Here is a 23278-nt window from a genome sequence, read left to right on the forward strand (position 1 = left end):
TGAAAAACCTGATCTCCTGAAATAATAATGAATAGACTGAAGCTACTTTTTAGAAGTAAGCCTACTATATTCTGAATGCTTCACGCTTTAGAGACTTATTATTTTCGGTGAAAGGATATTACATTGCATGCAGCGTGTTTCTTACAGAAACAATGTATTCATAAACACAAAATTACGCATATTCTGTTCATTGGCTTCACTGTGCAGATGTAAATTGTTCCATAAATGTTGTGAATCTCAATTCGTTTGAATGAGGTATTTACCCCATTTTAAAGCGGTTAATTTGGCTGGTGTTAGCAAATTAAATTCACGTAGCTCAGGTGGAGAAATGCCCAACACACTGGATTAATGGATTAATTAAACTAATATCTTCTATATACAGATTCTCAAGATATTTCTTCTTTTTATATCTTGCACTGTAAATATCTTGCTGTATAATTTTTATCATCATATTTTCATCAACAGAATGGTTTCAAAAAAATCATTTAATTATCGCCACAATCCGCCTTTTTCATGTCATCTTCGTAATTGTTGACAAAATCAAAAACCCTTCATCAACGAAAATTTCGTCAGTTATTTAGTTGACGAGATTAACAATTGGCTGTAAATAATGTAAAAATAATAAAGTCTTACATTGAATTCGTAACAGCCATTTTACAAGTGTGAACAAATTGACAAGTTTAGTAGGCTAAAATACAAACATTGAAGTAAATAAAACACTTGAATAATCATATTAAAATGTGCTGGTAACTGGTGGTGATTCAGGAGTTTCCTCTGTTCTCTATGTAACAGCGCTTTGAGTGTAGTGTCAGAAAAAAATCATTTATTCAAAATATGTGAATATGAGTGTTGTTGATCTTCATCAAAGCAAGTAATACTTCAGTTTTAAATGTTTAATCGTATAACATTATATCAACATGAAAATAGCAAGTTATGAATATTTCCAGTCATAAACACACAGGTGATGTCCAGGTAAGCTCAAATCAGGAGATGTATCCACCAGAAGAGCAGTTCTGAAACACGACTGACATAAAGTGTTCTTACGCAAATTGAATGCAATTTTACATTTCAACCACATATGTCGCAAGAGAACAAAGTTACATAATGCAGCTTTAAGACCGTAAAAAGTTACAAATTGGATTAAATGTAGTGATAATTGAAATAGAAATGCTGTGCAAGTTTTTTTGATGAGTTTTTAAGTTTTGTTTCATCAGGGCAAAAATCCATATAAGGCAAACACAGCACTGCAACTGCTCATTTCATCTCTCACACAAAGCTCAACTTTCATTCCCATTCTTAAAACACACCAGTCAGAAGTTAACATCAGAGTAGTCCATTTAAGATAAAAATTCATGAGCATATCTGTGCTCACAGTTCGGATAAAATCTTCTGGTATCAACGTGATACAAATACAGATCCTAAATCAGGCACACATCAGTATCAAATCAAATTTTCTTGGCAGCACCATGTGGAAAAATGTTTTACAACAAACATATAATATGCCTTACAGTTAGGCAGGCTGTTTCTCATATAGGGCACAAGCGAACTGAGTGAGAACAGCCCATACTGGTACAGTATTGTACAATATTCCAAAATTAACAAATCAAAAATCCTTTTCCTGTTTTGGGTTCAATTGAAGTTTTGGTCTGTGAAATGCTAATGATTAACAGAAACGTGACTCTTCCCACAAGCAAAAAACTAGAGATGCACCGATTGCAATTTTCTTATTCTGATTTTTTGCAAGTGTGACCTGCCGATACCGATTTTTTCCGATTTTCTTTCTAAGAACTATTATTGACCGCATATACAAACAAAATCTACCTTTCTTCAATGCTAAATTTTATTTTCATAATAAAATAAATGATTAAACATTACAATTTAAAGGATCTTCTCTCACTTAAACAACTCTCAAAATAAAGTTTTCTGTGACTGGAAAGAGGTAGAAATAACAATTAACTGCAAATGAGTTGCTTTATATAACAGATGTCATTTTCCACTATTTTTATAAATGGACCTTTTTCTCTTTATTACTCGTCTAACAAAATAATTACTTATGTTTATGACCTCAACCTGGCAACCTACAACCCAGTTGCGCTGTTGATATCTGCGCAGGCAGTAGACACTGGATGTTAAATCAAGCATCACTTGTAGAGGGGAGGAGAAGACTCAGCTGGTGCTCCGGTGAAAAAAAACTAAATATACATGTACATTTAACAACAGCTGGATGGAAGAACTGAATTTCATATCCCGAAGCCATATAGACAATGCACACGCCTTTTGCAATGTGTGTCACACTGATTTTAATATCGGACACGGTGGGAAAAATTAAGTTACTCAGCACATTAAATCACAACAGCACAATTTCTATTGTATTTAGCCTGCCTCTGCCATCCAGCACCCCACTTCCCCTCACCCAGATTTGTGTTCCCAAATGTTGACAGATAACAGGCTGCGTGTGTGACATGACACGAGATTAAACAACTCGGGCAACGTGACGTCAGAAAATAACCACCTACTCTGTATCGAGGAAATGTATCAGATTTCTGAACCCTCTGTCCTCAACTATGGAGAACAGCTGGTCATCCAGGACCATGAATTCCATAATTTTCCTCGTAATTGCTTTGGTCTTTTCGCTGCTCATTCCAAGGGATGATAGGAGAGGCTGCTGACTTGTGGCTGGCTCTGGGCTCTGAGCTCTGGCTAGATTTAGCCGCTTTCACTTTTTTTAAAATGGGCAATTTCAGCTGGGTGATGGTGTTTTAAATGTCTAATTAGGTTTGTTGTTCCGAAAGTTATTGTGGTGGTTCCCCCACGGTTTACTTTGGCCTTACAATTATTACACATTTCAAACTTTATGTATTCTTCACTCACAGTGAAGATCTTCCACGCCAATGACATGTTTATGTGTGGCTGTGACGTTATTGCCTGCGCCGCTGGCAACAAAACGGACCGGCTTGGAATCGGAAAGACATGGGGCTGACCGGCCGGTCACCGATCCGGAAAATCGGCTAATTCCGGTCCCTGGCTGGTCGATCGGTGCATCTCTACAAAAAATGGAAGTCTAACTCTGAAAGTCTATAAGGATAAACGTTTAATCATTGAATTATGAGAAGTAGGCTGCACAATTATTGAATTATATTATTTTCCTCGCCCATGCAGCCCGTGTTTAGTCAGCAGAAATGTTACTGCATTGTCTAGAAAGATTACAAAAATACTTTTTCCTCTTTTCTTCTTTAATAACATGCAAAATAAGAAATTAAATAAGAAAATTCTGATTTAAAACTTGCAACACCTGCAGACATACTCATTCACTCATCTTTACTCCAGCCCTCCTACTGATTCACATACCTTGTGTGTAAGCAGCGTCGTCAGCACCCATGCTGAGTCTGCGAGGTTCTGAGCTTTTGTCCACATGAGGTGAAACTGGGTCAGACTGGTACAGGGGCTCTGGCTCTGTGTAGTGGTGATCGGCAGGTAGACTGAGCAGGTTAGTGGGCTCAAACGTTGGCGATATCACACCAGGAGACACAGCCGGGGGTTTATTTGGGGAGACAGTGATTTTAAATGTGTATTTGGTGTTGGGCTGTGTAACCACCACACGAGGTGAAGCTGTTCCTCCAGCACTCACAGAGGGGCGAGATTTGGGCGGGTGGTGGTGGATGTAGGCGGGGCCCATGCTCACCTGTAGGGTTGTTACAATAACAAAATCTCAGTAGTCTTTACCAATACCAGTGAAATCTCTTGAATTCCCAAAATGTATATCAATACCACAGCAAAAGTAGCCAGTATGTTATTGAACACACTCCTTTATTTTTAAAGTTAAATATGAATGTAAAAATGAACAAATAATAAAATAAAAAAAAAAACGATAGCATGTTTCCTCTGTGTTTCTCAAGTAACACTGCTTCAAGTTTTGAAAATGAAGCACATTTGTCTGTTCTCACTTGCAGCCACATTAACACATTTACTGTGAGGTGCAAACTGTGTAAACTGTTCACACAGTACACACATGAATATGTATGTTCAAAAACAACCGCTTGTCAGACGGTGGGCATGTAACAAATTGATCTCCCCAATTTTGAATTCCCAATGCACTCTAGGTCCTCGTGGTGGTGTATTAACTCGCCTCAATCCGGGTGGCGGAGGACGAATCTCAGTTGCCTCCACGTCCGAGACCGTCAATCCATGCATCTTATCACGTAGCTTACTGAGCGCATTACCGCGCCATCCTAGCGCATGTGGAGGCTTCACGCTATTCTCCGCGGCATCCATGCACAACTCACCATGCACCCCACCGAGAGCGAACCACATTATAGTTACCCCATGTGACTATACCCTACCTAGCAACCGGGTCAATTTGGTTGCTTAGGAGACCTGACTGGAGTCATTCAGCATGCCCTGGATTCACGACTCCGGGGTGGTAGTCAGCATCAATTCTCGCTGACCTACCCAGGCCCCCCATCGTTACATCTTTTTAATTTTAGGATGAAAATTGGTGTTCAACTTTGTACCAAAGTACTTTGACAACCCTACTCACCTGGCTTCCCAAACCTCGCAGACCAGCAGAACCCTGATTGGCTGATATGTACACAGTAGGAGGGTTTCGACCCCCTCCGTCATCGGATGACGTGTTGGCAGAAATATAGAACTTAGGCTGTGAACGAGGCGTGTTAGGGATGATGGCACATTCATCTGATGGAGTAGTAGCAGCAGAGGGTGGGGATGCAGAGATATACACCGTGGGCTGGCTGCGGCTGAGTCCCGCACCTCCAATTGAGATCGGGGTTGAGGAACCGGTGTTGGTAGCCAGCGAAGACGAAGATGGACAGGATGAAGATGTGGAGGCAGGTCGCGGGGTTGAGCCAGAGCGCAGGAGCGTAGTGGAGGCCGTGCCCGAACCTCCAGCCCCTCTCTGTGGGGACTCCAACTTTATCTCAATCTGATTCTTCCGTGGCCCTGTTGAGATGTTCTGGATGTTATACTGGCTAAAGGAGGATGAGACTGGGCCAGCAGTAGATGAGGAAGATGAAGAGGGCAATGTTGATGAAGAGGAGGCCTGTGACGCCACCGCCGATGGTATGGTGGGGGCCTGGGTGTTGGTGGGTGAACTGATTGGCATGTACACATGTGAAGTTTGATGTTGGGTCCCACTCCAAGAACTCTGGGAACCTGCAGGATGAGTGATCTGATAGATCTGCTGAGCAGGCTGTGAGGTGGGACTGTACTGTGCTCGGCCTTGTACCTGTCGCGTAGAGCCCGGCTGGGTCACATACGGGCGAATGTAGATAGAGTTTGGACTGTTCAGACCTGATTGAGGCCCTCCATGAATGTGGAGGGAGGTAGGTGTATTCCGACCAGTGTTGGGTGCAAGTGTCACTGTAATAGGGTTGAAGCGTGGGGTCGGGGACGGTCCGTGACCTTTGCCCCCAACCTGGTATAGGCCGAGGTGCTGAGGAGGCTGCGGCTTGCGAGCAGACTCCATGGCACCGAACGTGTTGAGGCTTGTGGGTAGGTGTGTCGGCACTGATTGCGGTTCAGACTGATAGAACTCAGAAGGGGCGTTTAAAGGCCCATCGCTCACACTGGGGGTGACAGTCCTGCTGCCATTCATCCTTACTACATCTCGCTGTATAGCACCATGGGCATTTTGAGAGACGCCGAGGTTGAGCTGGGTCATGTGATTGCGAAGGTCCGTTAAACTTTGTCTGCCTTCACTACACAAGAAACCAGGACTCACCTTGGCCAGGTACTCGCAACATGCAGCCAAATTGTTCTTATTCTGAGAAAGGAAAAGAAAGCAAGAAACAAATCTGTCAGCATCAAATATAAGAAAAAACACTGTGCACATTTCCAGCTACTTTTCAGTAAATATCCTGTGCATTCAAATGCAGAAATTGTCATACAATTATATTAATTATCCCCCCACAAACAGGTCTTTTGGTATATAACCTTATATATTTTGGTCTTAAATAACCTTGTTCCTAAATGGCACACATTGACAAAATCAATTGTGATTGGTCAATTTACATGTCAGACAGCTATTCCTGTCCAAGCCAGTTTAAGCAGCCATAGAGCCCAGATCTTTTGCAGAAGTCAATGGTATGGCTATGTGAGACTTGGTGACATCAGCTGTAAAGTTATTTCACAAGGAGAGCAAGCAACAGGGTTCATACACATTTTTACCAATAAGTTTCGTTTACTTTTCCGGTGAATTTTCATGACCATACATTTCCTAAAATGTCTATCATATGTCAAAAAAGAAAAATCCATGTCAAAATTTTTAAAAATGAATGACAACTGACAAGCTATGTGGTTTACTAGAAAAAAAAACATTTACTTAAATAACGCTCACTGACACACCAGTATTACTGTTAAATAATATAACGTGTCAAACCCTGAGAACCCCATTGTGTAGCCTTCATAAACATAAATGACTCCGAGGGACAAGAATATTTGAAAAAATAAAGAAGAAAAAACTTAAGATTAAAACAGCAGACTTTAACGCTGTGGAGGTGCGTTAGGTCCCAATGCAATATAACTCCAATGAAAAAAATGCTTTTATTTCCAATTAAATAAATGAGCCACATTAAACCATGTGGAGGGCCGGATCCGGTCTGCGGGCCGTAAGTTGCCCAGGTCTGGTCTATATACTTGCTCATTTGTTATGATTAAAACAGCAGACTTTAACGTTGACTGGTGCCAGATACAAAGACACAGTCAGTCAGGTGTTGGAATCCTGTTAACTAGAAGCTACTGACATGTAACACAAACACATTGTCACCAGGACTTGCACTCTAAAATGGGCTTTTTAGCTTAAAATATGACATTCTCCTTGGTTATATATGAGAGAAATTGAGACAAACATTTTATCCTTTCTGCTGATGTCAGCCTCTGTTTTCTTAAAGTGTGGAGCGCTTGCTCATTGACCTTGTGAATAAACCACACCCCGTCTGATGGTATTTCTGTAAAATGAGATCACCATCTAGTGGTAGCTGCTTTGCTCACATAACAGTAAGTGTGGATCATACAAGGCAAAATCAGCACAAAGGAAGTCTCAAAATTCAAATTAATCAAAGGAAATTGACACAAATAGATTGAATTGACAAATAGATTGAATGTGCATGTCTTGTTCCACAGATGCACATTCAATGCTACACAAGTACAATGTGTGTTTGATTTGGAAGATCTCCCTTTGGTTGCACGCACAAATTGTGATGTAACACTTGTATTCACAAATCTGTCTCTATTTGTACAAATTCCAAAACATTTGTTTAATGATTAATTTCACAGATGCAAGTTTAAATGAATTTTTTTGATGGTTAAAATACACATTGTTAAGTTTCTTTCAAATGAGATGTACGTAGATATGCACACATTTATGAATACATTTAGGACTTATCCATTGGTAGATTGTCAGTCGGCCATGGTAACAACAGCAAAACAAAAGTCTCAAAATTCTAATGAATCAAACAGAATGAACACAAATAGACATCAGTGAATGCACGATTGTCACTTGATCCACAAATGCACATTCAATACTTCACAAGATTTGGAACATCTTCCTTTGGTTGCATGTACACAAATTGTAATACATTTATACAAAAGGGAACATCTGTGCTCACAAATGTCTCTATTTGTACAAATCCCAGCACATTCATTTAATTTTGAATTTCACATGCACATGAAAGGCATTTATCTGTGGATTGTAAGATACATTTGCAACATTTATCAATTGATGGATAAGTAGGCATGCATTTATTAATCATGTTGAGTCTAATTTCATCCCATACACTTTTCTGAGTCCCGCAACATTTCCCTGCCCCTCATGATGCACGCGTGTGTTTGTTTTTGTACAACTGATGATCTCATCATGCTTAAAGTCATTTAAGTCATTTTACTTCCTGAAGAAGCGCAAAGCGCGCCCCAGTTCAAGTGCAACCGAACTCAGACCACCTCCTCTCGTGTTCTGTATTGCGATTTGCAAAACAGTTTTCACATGACCACATTTCCATGCAAACCTTGCTCTGTTTTAGGACTAAACTGCCAGCATGAAAGCCCCCTGCTTTTGCTTCTGTACACTGATGCGACTCTTGACAGAAAGATCAATGGACATCAGTGACAACCAGCACAGGTCTTCTCTCATGTTTTCCATTAAAAACAGGAGAATATATGTGATACTGAGACTTTTAATGATTGTTCATCAAGAAGAAAATAATAACACTGCAAACATCCCCATAAGCTTAATTAACATTAAAGCCTTAATATATTCAAACAATAAATGTAAATATGAAATTGAATAATTCCTTGAACACTATCCATATGAACTCGAGCAATCGTGAGCAAACTCTTCAAGTGTTAATGAGGTGACAAATGCGACACCACATGGCGCTACGGCTATTCACAAACTACTCAGTTTACACAGCAATGCATTTTGCATACTGCTTCTCCGCACGGGCTCATTGCTCCCCAATCACGCCAAACCTGCAGAATTATTAGTACACTTGAACTGCTGAAAATATTTGTTAGAAAATTCCATGAATTTTCCAAAACATTCAGTGTTGACATTTCCAGGCCTGGAAAACTTCTAAATTCCATGACTTTTCCAAGATTTCCATGACCATATGAACCCTGTAGCAATTATATTTTCATGAAAGATTTTTTTCTTTGGAATAACGAGCACTGATAAATCACAATAAGCACAATAAGACCAGGAACATTTATTACAATGAATAAGATCCGTTTTGATTTCATAGCTGACGTTTAAAATTTGATGGGGTGCCCAAAGACAAATATGGTCACGTGAGATTTGACATCAACAGACTGTTGCTCGAAAATTACTTGCACCTATAAAAACACCCTTAAAGCGAAAGTGTGTAATTTCTGCACCACAAGCATCACCAAACGGAATTGCAAAAATAAACTTTGCTTTTAACCTCTTAAAGATGAGTGGGGAAAAAATGTATTTACATTTAATTTATTTCATTTATTTATGTTTAAACTGAAATTGTAAACTAATATTGACATCATATATATCATTTGAAAGATCTGGGTCTCAAGATTTTATATTTTTAAGAGATTTTGACGATCGCAAAAATACAACAATCTGATTTTATTAAACGTGTCAAGAGTGAAAATCAAAACACGGATAATGAAACTGGAAGTTCTTCCAGCCAAACACAGATGAGCACAATCCTCCAAATTTTGGTATGCTTTTTATTGCAAGAGTCCAATAAATAAAATCCATTAGAGATTTGAGTCAAAAAATTTACAAATATGAGGAAATATTGATCAATCTGTCTGTGTTCAGATTTGACATATTCAACACAAGTTATCATTCATGTTCATTCTCTGTGAAATCTTGCACTCTGTGTAGCGTGTCAGTAGCAAAACATCCAAACATGATATTTGGGAGGGTTTTACGAACAAAATGAGCCCTCCCTCAAAATGTTCTGTGCAGATGTGATTGAGTAGTCACTCAAAACAGCCAAACAGGACAGTCGAGACAAGTGATGTAAAGATTTGCTTCGTCCATGTTTGTCTGGATGAAGCCGGCCAGTGAAAACTAGATCATTTTTGACTGATGGGTCAAGTGGTTAATGAACAGATGAAAACAATGATATGAGGGTTGTATATATCCCTGATGCTGATTCGCAACGTTTCGAGTGGAAAACCGTGGACTGCGTTTGCGCTTTCATGCAGTTATAGCGTGTTAATGCCGTACTGTCGACAAAGAACTTGGCTTTTGGACAAACGATCTGATCCACCATCATCGGCTTCAGTCACCATCACTGAGAGTTTGGAGAACACACGCTACCAACTGCATTTTTTCATCAAACCTCCTGTACAACTGCACACCCAGGGGGCTCGGACGTGTCATTCAAGCCGAGATGAGCCACCCTCCCCGGCTTCGCTCACCGCGAGTTATACCCCCGGAGCACACGTGCTCCCAATGCATTGACTTGACTGACTTTTCATTCAGATTGCATAGGGAGCAGGTGTGCTCCAGACTTCACTGACAGGGATCGAAGCCGGGGAGAGCAAGGGTCCCTGGCTTGAGGCAGTGACGAATGATCCTGGGTGAATGGCAGAGCAAAAGCTTCTGATGAAAAACATACAAATTGCTTACTTATAGTTGTCTCTGTTTGAAACTTGGAAAGGAGAAAGCATTTTACCTCGAAACAATAACACACTTCAGCTTAAAACAAAGAAAACCTAACCCCCTTAAAGTCATAGCACAATTCACACACAGGACCCACCCTTTCTAGACATGTGGGTAGAGTATTTCCAACTCACCTCTAGGACGCACTGAGAAACCACGTCATCTGGAACTTCTGGAAACTTCTGCCGCAGGTGGTTCAGAACCTGGTTGTTAATTTGCTGGTTTCCCTGTGCCATTCGTCTATTGCCACAACAGAACAGACTCAACCACAGCGCACACACTATCTCAGCATCTTCTGATTTGAAAAGAGAAAGACAAGAAAATGCATTTGTAAGAACAAATAATTCAAATACAGGAAACGCATGAGATAAAAACATGTGGAGCAGATGTAGTCTGATGAAGTAGAATGGAACACCTTGAAAACATTTTTTAAAATGTTTAAAACAGAAACCAATATGTAATCTGCACAGTTTTCTGTGGCCGTTTTCAGCTCCTTTGTGTTCCATAAAGGAAAGACTGTCATATTGATTTGGAACAACATGATGTGTAAATGATGACACAATTTATATTATTGGCCGATACCCAGGAAAATCGAAATAGTATTATCATGCCGATAAGAGAAATACTGCAGATATTTTTGCTGATAATGACTGCCTGTGGCTTCTCTCCTTCAGACAGGGACTCGGGTAGTCAAGTGACAACGTCTCTGTGTGAGTGAAAGACAAGCTCTGCACCTTGTTACGCTGTTTTGGGGCGGCTGAAATGTGACAAAAACATGTTACTTGAGCGCAAATTTTCGCTTATTGCTTCATGAACAATGTGGGAAATAGCACAACGTTACTTACAGCACAGCATTGTGATTAAAACAAGCTCAAATGCATGGATATTGAAATAATTCTCAGAGTGACTCGAGATGGCTAAAAAAAAAAAAAAAATGTGAGTAAACTGAATGTGCTTGTTGTATTTGACGGTAAATGTTATGACTCATGACTACTCGATCTGTATGATATTACCTATTCCCATTATGATTGTTGTGTTCACATTTAATTAGTTAAACAGTGTACAAGCGTCTGTAAATTAGACGTGCGTGAGCACAATGCACGCACATACATAACAAACACAAACCCCCGCTGCACTTGCAGTCTGACTTCTAGTATCAATATTATACCGTATACAGAGATCAAGTGTAAAGTCGTTCATTTCTCATTCAAATCAGCATACATCTGTAAAATAGGCACATTAATGGTTCATGTTACATCCACTAAACCTTAAACAGCAGTCCAAATTCCAAGCTTTTAAATGACACCTATGTTAAAATAAGAAGCTTTTAATTAATCAGCAAGAGGTTCCAGGTTAAAGAACAAAAAATGAAAACAATTTAGTTTTTTAAATATTGGTTTTCTGTATTGGCCACAATGAGCTGTGAATTATCGTATTGGCCCAGAAATTCCATATCAGTGCATCCCTAACTATTATACTTTACTAAACAAACATGCAACGGGCCTGAGATGTGTGGGACTCTGTGGATGTCAGGCTTTAAAATTGAGTAAAACTACTGTAGATCTATTAATAAAGTCAGAAAGAAGAAAAGAAAGTGAAACTGCAATAAATCAACTATTTCAAACATGAAACTACCACTCACGGCCAGCTAAAGCACATGAACAAGAATTTGCAGCATTATGAATGCAAGGAATCAGATGTAAAAAAGCAATACCCATAATCCTGCAGTGCAACTAAGGCCCTGCCATTTGTGTTACTTTTAACCACATAAATTCAACACTTGCAGCAACACAAACATGTGCCTGAACTGAGAGGAGGAACTGTGGTGTTAAAAAGGAAATCTGACCACAGTTGAATAACATGATGGTTGTCTTACTAACAATCAATAATAGGTATTTGTTCTAAACACTGATGTGCCAAGTTCCGAAAAGGAACTATGGGGGTATTACACTTTGTCACTTCATGAAGGGCTTGACATTAGCGCTTGTCTGGGAAGAGTGGATTTTTGAAGGGGCAAGTTAAAGAGAATTTTACTTGTCCAACTGGACAAGCAGATTGATTAAAACCTCAATAAATAAAAAAAATAACCTGCTATATTTGTGATAGGAATCAAGAGCATGCAATTTTATAATTCGCTAGCAACCTAGAAACAGCTGCGCCCTGTTTTTGTGTATGCATTTTATTGCTCAAAGGTTGGCAAACTGAGTTTGTTTTTGTAAATATTTTTTTTATCGATTGCTAAGCTGCGCCCTGTTTGATTGTCAGGCGGTGCATGTGTGTGAAAATGCTCACGCTAATGTGTACCTGAATAGTCAAATACATTTCAAAATTCCGCCAAAATGCCCATCTTGGTAAGGTATTCATGTAAACACGGAGTGATGTCTAAAGTGAACTTAAACAGCAGACAGAAAAGCAGATTTATATTAACATTTTGGACTTGTAAGAATAATAGTTAATAGACCTGCTGCTGTCTGTGTCATTATAATAATCGAACAACCATAACAAGAAAACACTCACCAGACTAAAAAAAAATGACTTGGGAGCCACTGGATCCTAAACTGAAACATTAAGGAGCCAAATGGCTGTTTCTAGTTGCGAAATCACAGATTTTCCCGATTTAGATTGCGGTTCAGAAACAAGATAGAAAGCCCATGAAAAGTCAGATAATCCATAATCCATTCATTGGAGGTTTAATAAACACTATATATAGTTGAGAAGATACGTTTGCATTTCCTTTAGTCTAACACCACTTTCATAATTTATACAAATAAACATTAATTTTATTTAGTACTGCCCTTCATAATCTACATAAGCAGATATTTACATATAGTATGCATATAGTAGTGTGTTGTCTTCTTGAGCATCAATAAATGTTTGCACCTTGTGTAATAGTTGTGTATGTGTCCCTCAAGTGTCCTAAGTGTCAAAAGCTTGATCTCACACACATATACATATATACACTCACCTAAAGGATTATTAGGAACATCATACTAATACTGTGTTTGACCCCCTTTTGCCTTCAGAACTGCCTTAATTCTACGTGGCATTGATTCAACAAGGTGCTGAAAGCATTCTTTAGAAATGTTGGCCCATATTGATAGGATAGCATCTTGCAGTTGATGGAGATTTGTGGGATGCACATCCAGGGCACGAAGCTCCGTTCCACCACATCCCAAAGATGCTCTATTGGGTTGAGATCTGGTGACTGTGGGGGCCATTTTAGTACAGTGAACTCATTGTCATGTTCAAGAAACCAATTTGAAATGATTCGAGCTTTGTGACATGGTGCATTATCCTGCTGGAAGTAGCCATCAGAGGATGGGTACATGGTGGCCATAAAGGGATGGACATGGTCAGAAACAATGCTCAGGTAGGCCGTGGCATTTAAACGATGCCCAATTGGCACTAAGGGGCCTAAAGTGTGCCAAGAAAACATCCCCCACACCATTACACCACCACCACCAGCCTGCACAGTGGTAACAAGGCATGATGGATCCATGTTCTCATTCTGTTTACGCCAAATTCTGACTCTACCATCTGAATGTCTCAACAGAAATCGAGACTCAGACCAGGCAACATTTATCCAGTCTTCAACTGTCCAATTTTGGTGAGCTCTTGCAAATTGTAGCCTCTTTTTCCTATTTGTAGTGGAGATGAGTGGTACCCGGTGGGGTCTTCTGCTGTTGTAGCCCATCCGCCTCAAGGTTGTGCGTGTTGTGGCTTCACAAATGCTTTGTCAAGTCAAGTCAAGTGGTTTTTATTGTCGTTTCAACCATATACAGTTAGTACAGTACACAGCAAAACGAGACAACGTTCCTCCAGGACCGTGGTGCTACATAAAAACAACAAAGGACCAACATAGGACCACATGAGACTACACAACGAAATAAAATACCTATATAAAAAAAAAAAAAAACCTATATATATCTATATAAAAGTGCACGTGCAAACATGTGCAAAAAGTACAGGACAGTACAACAAATTACTGACAATGAACAGGACAATAGACAGTGCAGCGCCGACCAGTACTCAGTAGTGCAAAAAGATGACAGTTTCTAAAGATGTAAACATAACATACTATGAGATAGTGTTCTATGCACATAGCAGTTATTGAGGTAGCAGACAGTTATAAAGTGACAGTTATTAAAGTGCAACTCAGGACACGTGTGTGCTTTGCTGCATACCTCGGTTGTAACGAGTGGTTATTTCAGGCAAAGTTGCTCTTCTATCAGCTTGAATCAGTCGGCCCATTCTCCTCTGACCTCTAGCATCAACAAGGCATTTTCGCCCACAGGACTGCCGCATACTGGATGTTTTTCCCTTTTCACACCATTCTTTGTAAACCCTACAAATGGTTGTGCGTGAAAATCCCAGTAACTGAGCAGATTGTGAAATACTCAGACCGGCCCGTCTGGCACCAACAACCATGCCACGCTCAAAATTGCTTAAATCACCTTTCTTTCCCATTCTGACATTCAGTTTGGAGTTCAGGAGATTGTCTTGACCAGGACCACACCCCTAAATGCATTGAAGCAACTGCCATGTGATTGGTTAATTAGATTAGGGATGTCCCGATCCGATACCTAGATCGGTATCGGCTTCGATATTGACGTTTTTAGACGGATCGGGTATCGGTCTGACGAGCCGCCCGACACTCTGTGTTAGTCATGTTCGTTACTGTCAAGCTTAAAAAATGACATAAAAGAACTGTTAAAACACCATTAAAGCGGTTCATATGACTCGTGCATTTTATTCAAAGCCACTTGAAGACACGCGATAGCTCTGTGAATTGCAATAGGCTGTGTTTAATAAGTAAACATATAAATGCACGCGCAGCTTCAGCCCGTTAGTGAATGGTGCTTCGATTTATATACACACACACACACACACACACACACACAGCTATTTATAGCCTTCACACGTGCACAATATTTGAGCGCTACAAACGAACATCTCAGATGTAGATGCTCAGCAGTTCGGTTCACTTATAATATGGACTTAGAACGGCACTGGAGGTGCATTTAACCAGAATATAAATAAGAAGTGAATTAAACTGTGAATAAAAAGAGTTAGGGTTTAAAAGTTAAAGCTGTCATGGAGAGACTCACAGCAGAGATATGAACTCTGCAGGGTTTATTGAGCAGAGGATTGAAACAGTGATGTAAACATTGTGAGTAAATCCAGTTAAGCAGAGTGGCAAACAGCAGGTAAGTAATATCCACAGTGTATAGACACGATGAAAGAGATAACTTACAACAATTTTATGATACTTGCAGGCAATAATGAAGACACATGTTTGACATAGTATTTCTGAGACTCCAGAACTTTCTACTATTGATGAGAACAGGCACAGAGTGTGAAAGTGAGAGAGAGAGAGAGAGAGAGTGCGCGCGCGCGCGGGTGAGAAAGCAGGGTATTTATGCAGTCATTGATTAGCCACTAATGATATGCAGGTGCGTGTAATCAGAACTCAGGGAGTGCCAGTATCCAGTATGCTAGTTAATAATAAAGTGTTTCTTAACTCTTTCCCCACCAGCGTTTTTAAAAAAAAGTTGCCAGCCACCGCCAGGGTTTTTGACGATTTTCCCTAAAATTTAATGGCCCGCAGAATATTTTCTTCCATGAATATATGAAGATGCTATATATCACAATAAAGATCTGAGCCTCTGCTTTTAGGCAAAAAAAAAAACGATTTTATTTTATCTTCATTTGTTCTTTTTTTATTGCGACTTGAACAGAGGTAGGTTTTGTCAAAAAACAACATTTCAGACAAAAAGCTGAGAAAAAGGCATGTTTATGTCTGATATTTTGAGCTTCTCATACTCCACTTCTTCATGTTTGAGACGATCGCAGTCTGTTTCTTTGATCAAAGAGTTGCGTACTCTTTCAAAACATGCGCAAGGGTCTTCCTCACCGTATAACACCTAAAACCCCCGCCAAACACGGAAAATTCTGTGTTTGGCGGGGAAGCGTTTTTTCATAAAACACGGAAAATTCCGTGTTTGGCGGGGAAAGAGTTAATAAGCTATACATTTATATTGAAATAATGTGTAGTTAAAGGTTTGTGTTTCTTTACATATTAAAGAGTACACCCAATTATTTCCACACAATAATGTAAAGATATTATAAACTGATTATGCAATAACAACACTGGTATCGGATCGGGATCGGTATCGGCCAATACTGAGATTTCCGTTATCGGAATCGGATCGGAAGTGGAAAAAGTGGTATCGGGACATCCCTAGATTAGATAATTGCATTAATGAGAAATTGAACAGGTGTTCCTAATAATCCTTTAGGTGAGTGTATATACACACACACAGGACTCTTTATTTTGAAATGTCTGCGCTCCCAGTTGTGAACACACTGACGGCTGATTCGCTGAGAAAGTAACTCTGATTCAAACTGCTAACATGAGCTCCTGAGTTCAAACCCTCAGTTCTTTTAAGGAGATTCATGAAGATCCGGTTCAAATGAGTCATATGTTCGCGACTCTCTCACGCTGTTGTTGGGTGCGGTGCAGTGAGTTCTTCAGAAACAGAACGATGAATGCGATGGAGGCTTTTCTTTAGTTTACTAAATGGTAAATGGTCTGCACTTATATAGCGCTTTTTTCTAACCTCAGAGGTTACCAAAGCGCTTTACACTGTGTCCCAATCACCCATTCACACACACACATTCATTCACCAATGGCGGCAGAGCTGCCATGCAAGGCGCTAGCCTACCATTGGGAGCAACTTGGGGTTCAGTGTCTTGCCCAAGGACACTTCGGCATGTGGAGTCGTGTGGGCCGGGATTCGAACCGCCAACCCTGCGATTGGCAGCCGACCCGCTCTACCACCTGAGCCACAGCCGCCCCAATGTGACATAAATAATTATCATTTGACAATAGCCTCCTCTCCTACCCAGTGCAGTTTACAGTTCTGTCACAGAAAAATATAATTATAATAAGTCAAGTCGTTTTTATTTCTATAGCGCCTTCCACAACACACATTATTTCAAAGCAGCTTTACAGAAGATAAGGCATTAACAGAAGATAAAACTGTAATCTCTATAATGTCTATGAGTCATCATTGTGTAGTTTGATAAAATACAGTCGTGAATTGTGTTTAAAAATAAGTAATTAAATAATAGTTATATTTATAACCCCAGTGAGCAAGCTGAAAGCAACTGTGGCAAGAAACACAAAACTCAATAACCTTGGGAGAAACCAGACTCACTGTGGGGGCCAGTTCCCCTCTGGCTAACATCATAAATATAATATAAATATTTCTTATGTATAGTTAAAGTCATGGTTTAAAATTATTAAACTAAGTAAGTGTTAAGGGTCAGTGTTTAAACATCGATTGTGTTTGAACTGTAAGATTAATGACCAATGTCTTTGAAGTCCATCCTGGATTAACTGCAGAAGTTCACATAGAAGCAATTGTCCTTGTTAATTGGCTGATGAAGGCTTTTGTTGGCAATTAATGGATAGTCTATGTATTCCATTTAAAGAGTGTAGTCCATCAATAGACCAAGGTGATGCAGAAAGAGATCAATAAGGAGCATCGCAGTTCAACCGGCCGGTAATTTTGGTGAGGTATATCCTAAATCCAAGGTCCAGGCAATGGCATTTGAAGTATCCCACGTCTTATGGTTGGAGTTGACATCAGTTCACCCTCTGAAGTCCATCATAATAGACTGAAGTGATGTTTGGCACCGGCTGCATTTAGTTGTCATCATTCAGAGACACGTAGCAGTGGAGTCCGATACCAAGCAGGAACAGAGCTGGATCCAGCCGGTTCTGGTGACCTCAGGACAGGAGTCCCGGGGTTGAGACATGGAAACAAATAGAATACAATTAGCGTAGATACCATTCAATTTATAGCAGAGTTATAGATCATGTTCACTGTTTCAGGTTCCGCAGACATAACTAAAGCAGCACTAAGCACCAAATCAACATTAAGATCTAAAAGCACTAGAAGTGAAATGCAGCCGTGATCAGATAATAAGAGCAAGCCATTAGTAACTCTGATAAGTGCAGTCTCTGTACTGTGATGAGGCCTAAATCCTGACTGAAATTTTTCATATATACTATTTCTCTGTAGAAATTAACATATTTAGAAAGATACAACCTTTTCTAGTATTTTTGACATAAATGGGAGATTTGAAATCGGTCTATAATTAGCCAGCTATCCAGGATCAAGCTGTGGCTTCTTAATAAGCGGTTTGATAACTGCCATTTTAAAGATTCTTGGGACATGTCCTAAGGATAGCTAAGAGTTAATAATATTAAGAAGAGGTTCTGCGATTACAGGAGATACCTCTTTTAAGAGCTTGGTTGGTATTGGATCTAACAGATATGTTGAGGCTTTAGAAGTTTTGATATGTTTTGTTAGCTCTTCACAAACCATATACAGAAATTATGGGACACTGTTTTCCTGAGGTACTATGAGAGATGACTGCATATTTCCAATTTTATTTCTGATTACTAATAAAATTGAAATAAAGAAATGAATGAAATCATTACTTTTGTGCTGCAACAGAATATCTGGTTCAGTCGAGGCTTTAATCCTAACCAATTTAGCCACAGTACTGAATAAACACCTAGGATTGTTGTGATTATTTTCTATGAGTTTACTAAAATATGCTGATCTGGCAGCTTTTAGTGACACTATATTTCCATGCACCGCAAAATAACTATAATTTGTATTTTTTCACTTGCGCTCCATTTTCCGAGTTGCTCTCTTGAGAGCATGAGTGTGATCATTGTACCATGGTGCAGGCTTTTTGCTTTAGTTTTCTTTCATCGATGGGGGCTAACACCATCAAGAGTGCTAGATATGACTGTATTTATATGTTCTGTTAATTCATCAAGTACTTCTAGGCTTTGGGGTTTACTGAGTGAAGCTATCTTTAGTGGTCAAAAGAATAGTTCTACCTGAATGATAGCATGGTGTAAATTGAGTAACATTAGCTGATCGCAGCATACAAGAGATGAGGTAATGATCGGAGATGTCATCGCTCTGCTGGAGAATTTCTATTTTATCAACATCAAATCCATATGACAGAATTAAAACTAGCATATGATTATAGCGATGAATTGGTCCTGTCACATTTTGTCTGACTCCAAGTGAGTTGAGAATATCGATAAAAGCTAATCCCAACATGTAATTTTTATTATTTATGTGAATGTTGAAGTCAGCCCTTTCTACAGTAACTACAAGATGTGATATAACATTTACAAATTTACCAAGGAAATCTGAATAAAGCCCGGATGATCTATATACTGTAGCAAGGGCAAAATATTATTATTATTTTTTTTATTTATATCTGAATGTGCCACATTAAGCATTATTAGTTCAAAACTTAGATTTATATCTAAGGGGGTGGCTGTGGCTCAGTTGGTAGAGCGGGTCGGCCACTAATAGCAGGTTGGTGGTTCGAATCCCGGCCCACACGACTCAACATGCCGAAGTGTCCTTGGCCAAGACACTGAACCCCAAGTTGCTCCCAATGGCAGGCTAGCTTACATTACCTTACATAGCAGCTCTGCTGCCATTGGTGTACAAATGTGTGTGTGTGTATGGGTGAATGAGACGCAGTGTAAAGCGCTTTGAATACCGTTAAGGCTTAAAAAGGCGCTATATAAGTGCAGAACGTTTACATTTACATATCTCATCCTCTGAGTAAAACCAAAAACGCCACTGTAAATTGTAGCAACATCTCCTCCTCGACCCTTCAGACGAGGCTCATTTTTATAACAATAACCTGGGGGAGTAGATTCATTTAAACTAATATATTCATTCAGTTCAAGGCCGTTTTCAGTCAAACAGAGCACATCCAAACTTTGATCTGTAATAATTTAATTTACAATAAGTGCTCAGTTTGTATTTGTCTTTTAGTTTGTGGAGCAGACACAGTCTATATGATATCTAGGTTATGTCTTGTAGTTTTTATGTCTTTATGTATTGTAGTTTATGGGCCTGTGTGATGTCTCCAGGCAGCTAGCAGATGTTCAGATTAACCAGTTTGTCTGCTTCCTGACCTGGGCCCCAGTTAGTCAAATATTATCACTACTAAAACTATGAACTAAACTACTAAAGAGGAGAGCGGCACCTTCCCAAGAGGGATGAAGTCAGTCTCTCTTTAGCAGGTCAGGTATACCTCAAAACCTCTTCCAATTGTCTATAAATCCTATGCTATTCTCCAAACACCACTCATCCAGCCATTCAGTGACACTAATCTACAGTAAACCTTAGAGCATATTACAGTGTCTGACATAGTTTTTGCAAATTCATACACCTCTTTAATATTAACTCTAGTGATCTCCGACTGGCAAAGCCGGACATCGTTAGTGCCGACATGAATAACTATTTTAGGAAATGTACATTTAGCATTAGCCAGCACTTGTAAATCTGATCTGATGTCAGATGCTCTAGCACACAAAATGCCTTTTACAATAGTGGCTGAAGTCTTTACTTCCACGTTCCTTACAAAAGAATCACCTATGACCAAGGCTCTTTCAACATGATTCTCAGTGGTGCATCACTCAGTGAGGAGAATCGATTGTAAATCCTAACAGGAATGCGAGAGTGGTGTCGCTTTGCTGAACGCCCTGCTGCAGGGTCTCTAGAGCCGTAACCAAACTGTGTTTTGCTTGCTGTTCTCTAACTCATTAACCTTCTCTGTCAGCCTGACTAAATCCTTACATTTATCACATGTTAATCCCTCACTGCTGACTAAAGAAGCTATGGTAAACATGTGGCATGTAATACAGGAAGCAATAATATGAGCGGATGTCATGACTTACCGCAATTGTTTGTTGTTGCTGGTTGCTCCTTAGTGCCGAGGGTTTGAGATCAATGTGAATCCCTCACACAATTGTTTGTTGTTATGGATGTTCTTGATAAGCGGTGCCTTGAGATCGCTGCAATAATCCGTGTAACACAGAGGAGAAAACGGGTGCATGCTGTAAAATGCACGCAGGTTAATCACGATAAAAACAGAAAGCGGATGCATGCTGAAAAATGCACGCAGTTGTATCGCGATGAGAAAATAAAGAGGGGGAAAACCTAACGCATGCTGAAAAATGACAGATATTAAAATGATAAACGCTGAAAACGGATAGATAAGCAATGCTAAAAAAACTAGCAGCAACAGGAAGTGACATCTTACCGTAAATACACTTTTTCATGTAGGTTGGGCATCGGTCATAGTTTTAGGAAACTATAACATTTTGGCATGTTACTTGAGCATGTAACATAAATGTCCTTTTTTCTCTACGGACAAGTAACTTTTTTTTATTTGGACAAGTGAATGACCAATTTACTTTTCCAGAGGAGAAGCACATCACAATGCTTAATGTCGAGCTTCATGTGTTTTAAATAATTGGATGGCCATCCCTCCAACATAGATTTGAAATGAATATAAATCCAATCACTCAAAAATGTGGTTTGAGACCACTTCCAGTTGAAGCTCAGTCAATTGTAAATGCTTCTGGCTGTTCAAGCCACATATGTAAACTTCACTCCACCCAAACAGTGCTACGTCAGCATAGATGGAAAAGAGAACCATAACCGCTGCTACAGAGTATTTAGGTCTCACTTCATACATGAAATAATACCATATTTAGAAATGGATGAAAGCTGTAGAATAGATATAACTTTTTTTTTTATTATTATTTATTTGATGCAGATCGGTGACAAAACTAAAATTAAACGCTGACAATGAGCACAGCTGATGTGAATGGACATATCTTGACTACAACAAGCCCAGAGGGGAAAAATACACAGTACACACAGACACACACGTGCACTGGACAGTCACTTGGAATCAAATAATAAAATCACATCTTTTAAATTTGCTGCCCGGCATTGGTATATTCACATAAGTGTTTTCTGTTTTATTAGCTTACAGTGCAGGATTTAAAGAGACACGTTGATGTGGCAAAGTGTAAATGATTAAATTCAATCGGATGGCAATCTGATCAGTAAAACCGCATGAAGTGACAAAGTGTAAATACCCCCTATTATTTAAAGCCATCAGGCAGCTTTCAACACTATTCAAACTGATAGCAAAACAGTAAGTAACCAGTTACATTTATGAACATTTCATATATTGACGACTGTTTGATATTTATGGGTTATGGAGCAGCTGGGCTTCTATGTGACACTTTTAGATGTAATGTGGTTACTGACTTTGTTGTTACTGTAATTGTGGGGGAAAAGATGCGTGTTTGTATGCAAAAATGGTAGCCACTCGTAACAGTGGGCATTTACGCTGAAGATTAAAGTTGATGCAAAAAACTTTACTAATTGTAAGTGGACCTCCGGGCAAATTATGAAAAACAGATGCCATGACCCTTTTAATGTTTAATATACAGTTATGTGGTGCTTTTATACATGATATACGTGTATATAGATATTATATATGATGATTTTTAGTTTACATTAAAAACATCAAAAATAGAATTCTGTAGGAAACGCTGGTGTGAAGGGCTGTACATGTCAGAGATATTGGAGTTGTTTAGAGGATGATTTATTTAATTTCTCTTGAGCTTGGTGATATTTACAGCAACTCTTATAAAGCACCGCAATCACTCACATTCAAACGACCATCAAACCATCAACTGTGCTCTGCTGGTTCACGGCCAGGGCAATCTGGAGCCTATCGTAAACTGGCCATGCTTTTCCACTGACCAGAGTGCCGAATGGTGGCATAAAGGGTTACTGTCTACGTGGTAGATTCACGTGACTACCTCAAACATAAACAAACAAGCCACATCACAGTGTGTTTGTATTAGGGCTGCACCTATCGAATATTTTTTATCGATTAATCTAACGATTATAATTTTGTCGATTAATCTAATGACTAATTTGCTGATTTTTCTAAAGATTTTTTATTATTATATCTTGATTAATTATTCCTCCTGAAAGTGACTTGAATTTTACATTTTGTTTAATTTATTTTGTTGTTGGATTGCTAAATGTAGATTACTTTAATTTTATTATGGAGCGAATTTAAATAAGAACTTGTTCAATTTGAGTAAAACTGAAAAAAAAAGTGCAATCTACATTTAGCAATCCAACAACAAAATAAATTAAACAAAATGTAAAATTCAAGTCACTTTCAGGA

The 23278-nt window shown here is 39.2% G+C and overlaps 1 protein-coding gene across 3 annotated transcripts in view; it reads right to left on the minus strand.

The window, feature by feature from the left end:
• LOC127624112 (TGF-beta-activated kinase 1 and MAP3K7-binding protein 2-like) overlaps window positions 1–23278 on the minus strand; it is a 61356-nt gene that overhangs the window by 19632 nt on the left and 18446 nt on the right. For 2 of the 3 annotated variants that reach the window (XM_052098781.1, XM_052098779.1), the window contains exons 2-4: window positions 10294–10454; window positions 4538–5779; window positions 3349–3682 (exon numbers count right to left, since the gene is read on the minus strand). In XM_052098781.1, coding sequence (XP_051954741.1) covers window positions 3349–3682; window positions 4538–5779; window positions 10294–10395 — 1678 coding nt within the window. In that variant the 5' untranslated portion in view covers window positions 10396–10454. The remainder of the gene's footprint in view (window positions 1–3348; window positions 3683–4537; window positions 5780–10293; window positions 10455–23278) is intronic. The other variant, XM_052098780.1, reaches the window with a different exon arrangement.

This window comes from Xyrauchen texanus, chromosome 30 (assembly GCF_025860055.1).
Source record: "Xyrauchen texanus isolate HMW12.3.18 chromosome 30, RBS_HiC_50CHRs, whole genome shotgun sequence".
Lineage (NCBI taxonomy): Eukaryota > Metazoa > Chordata > Actinopteri > Cypriniformes > Catostomidae > Xyrauchen > Xyrauchen texanus.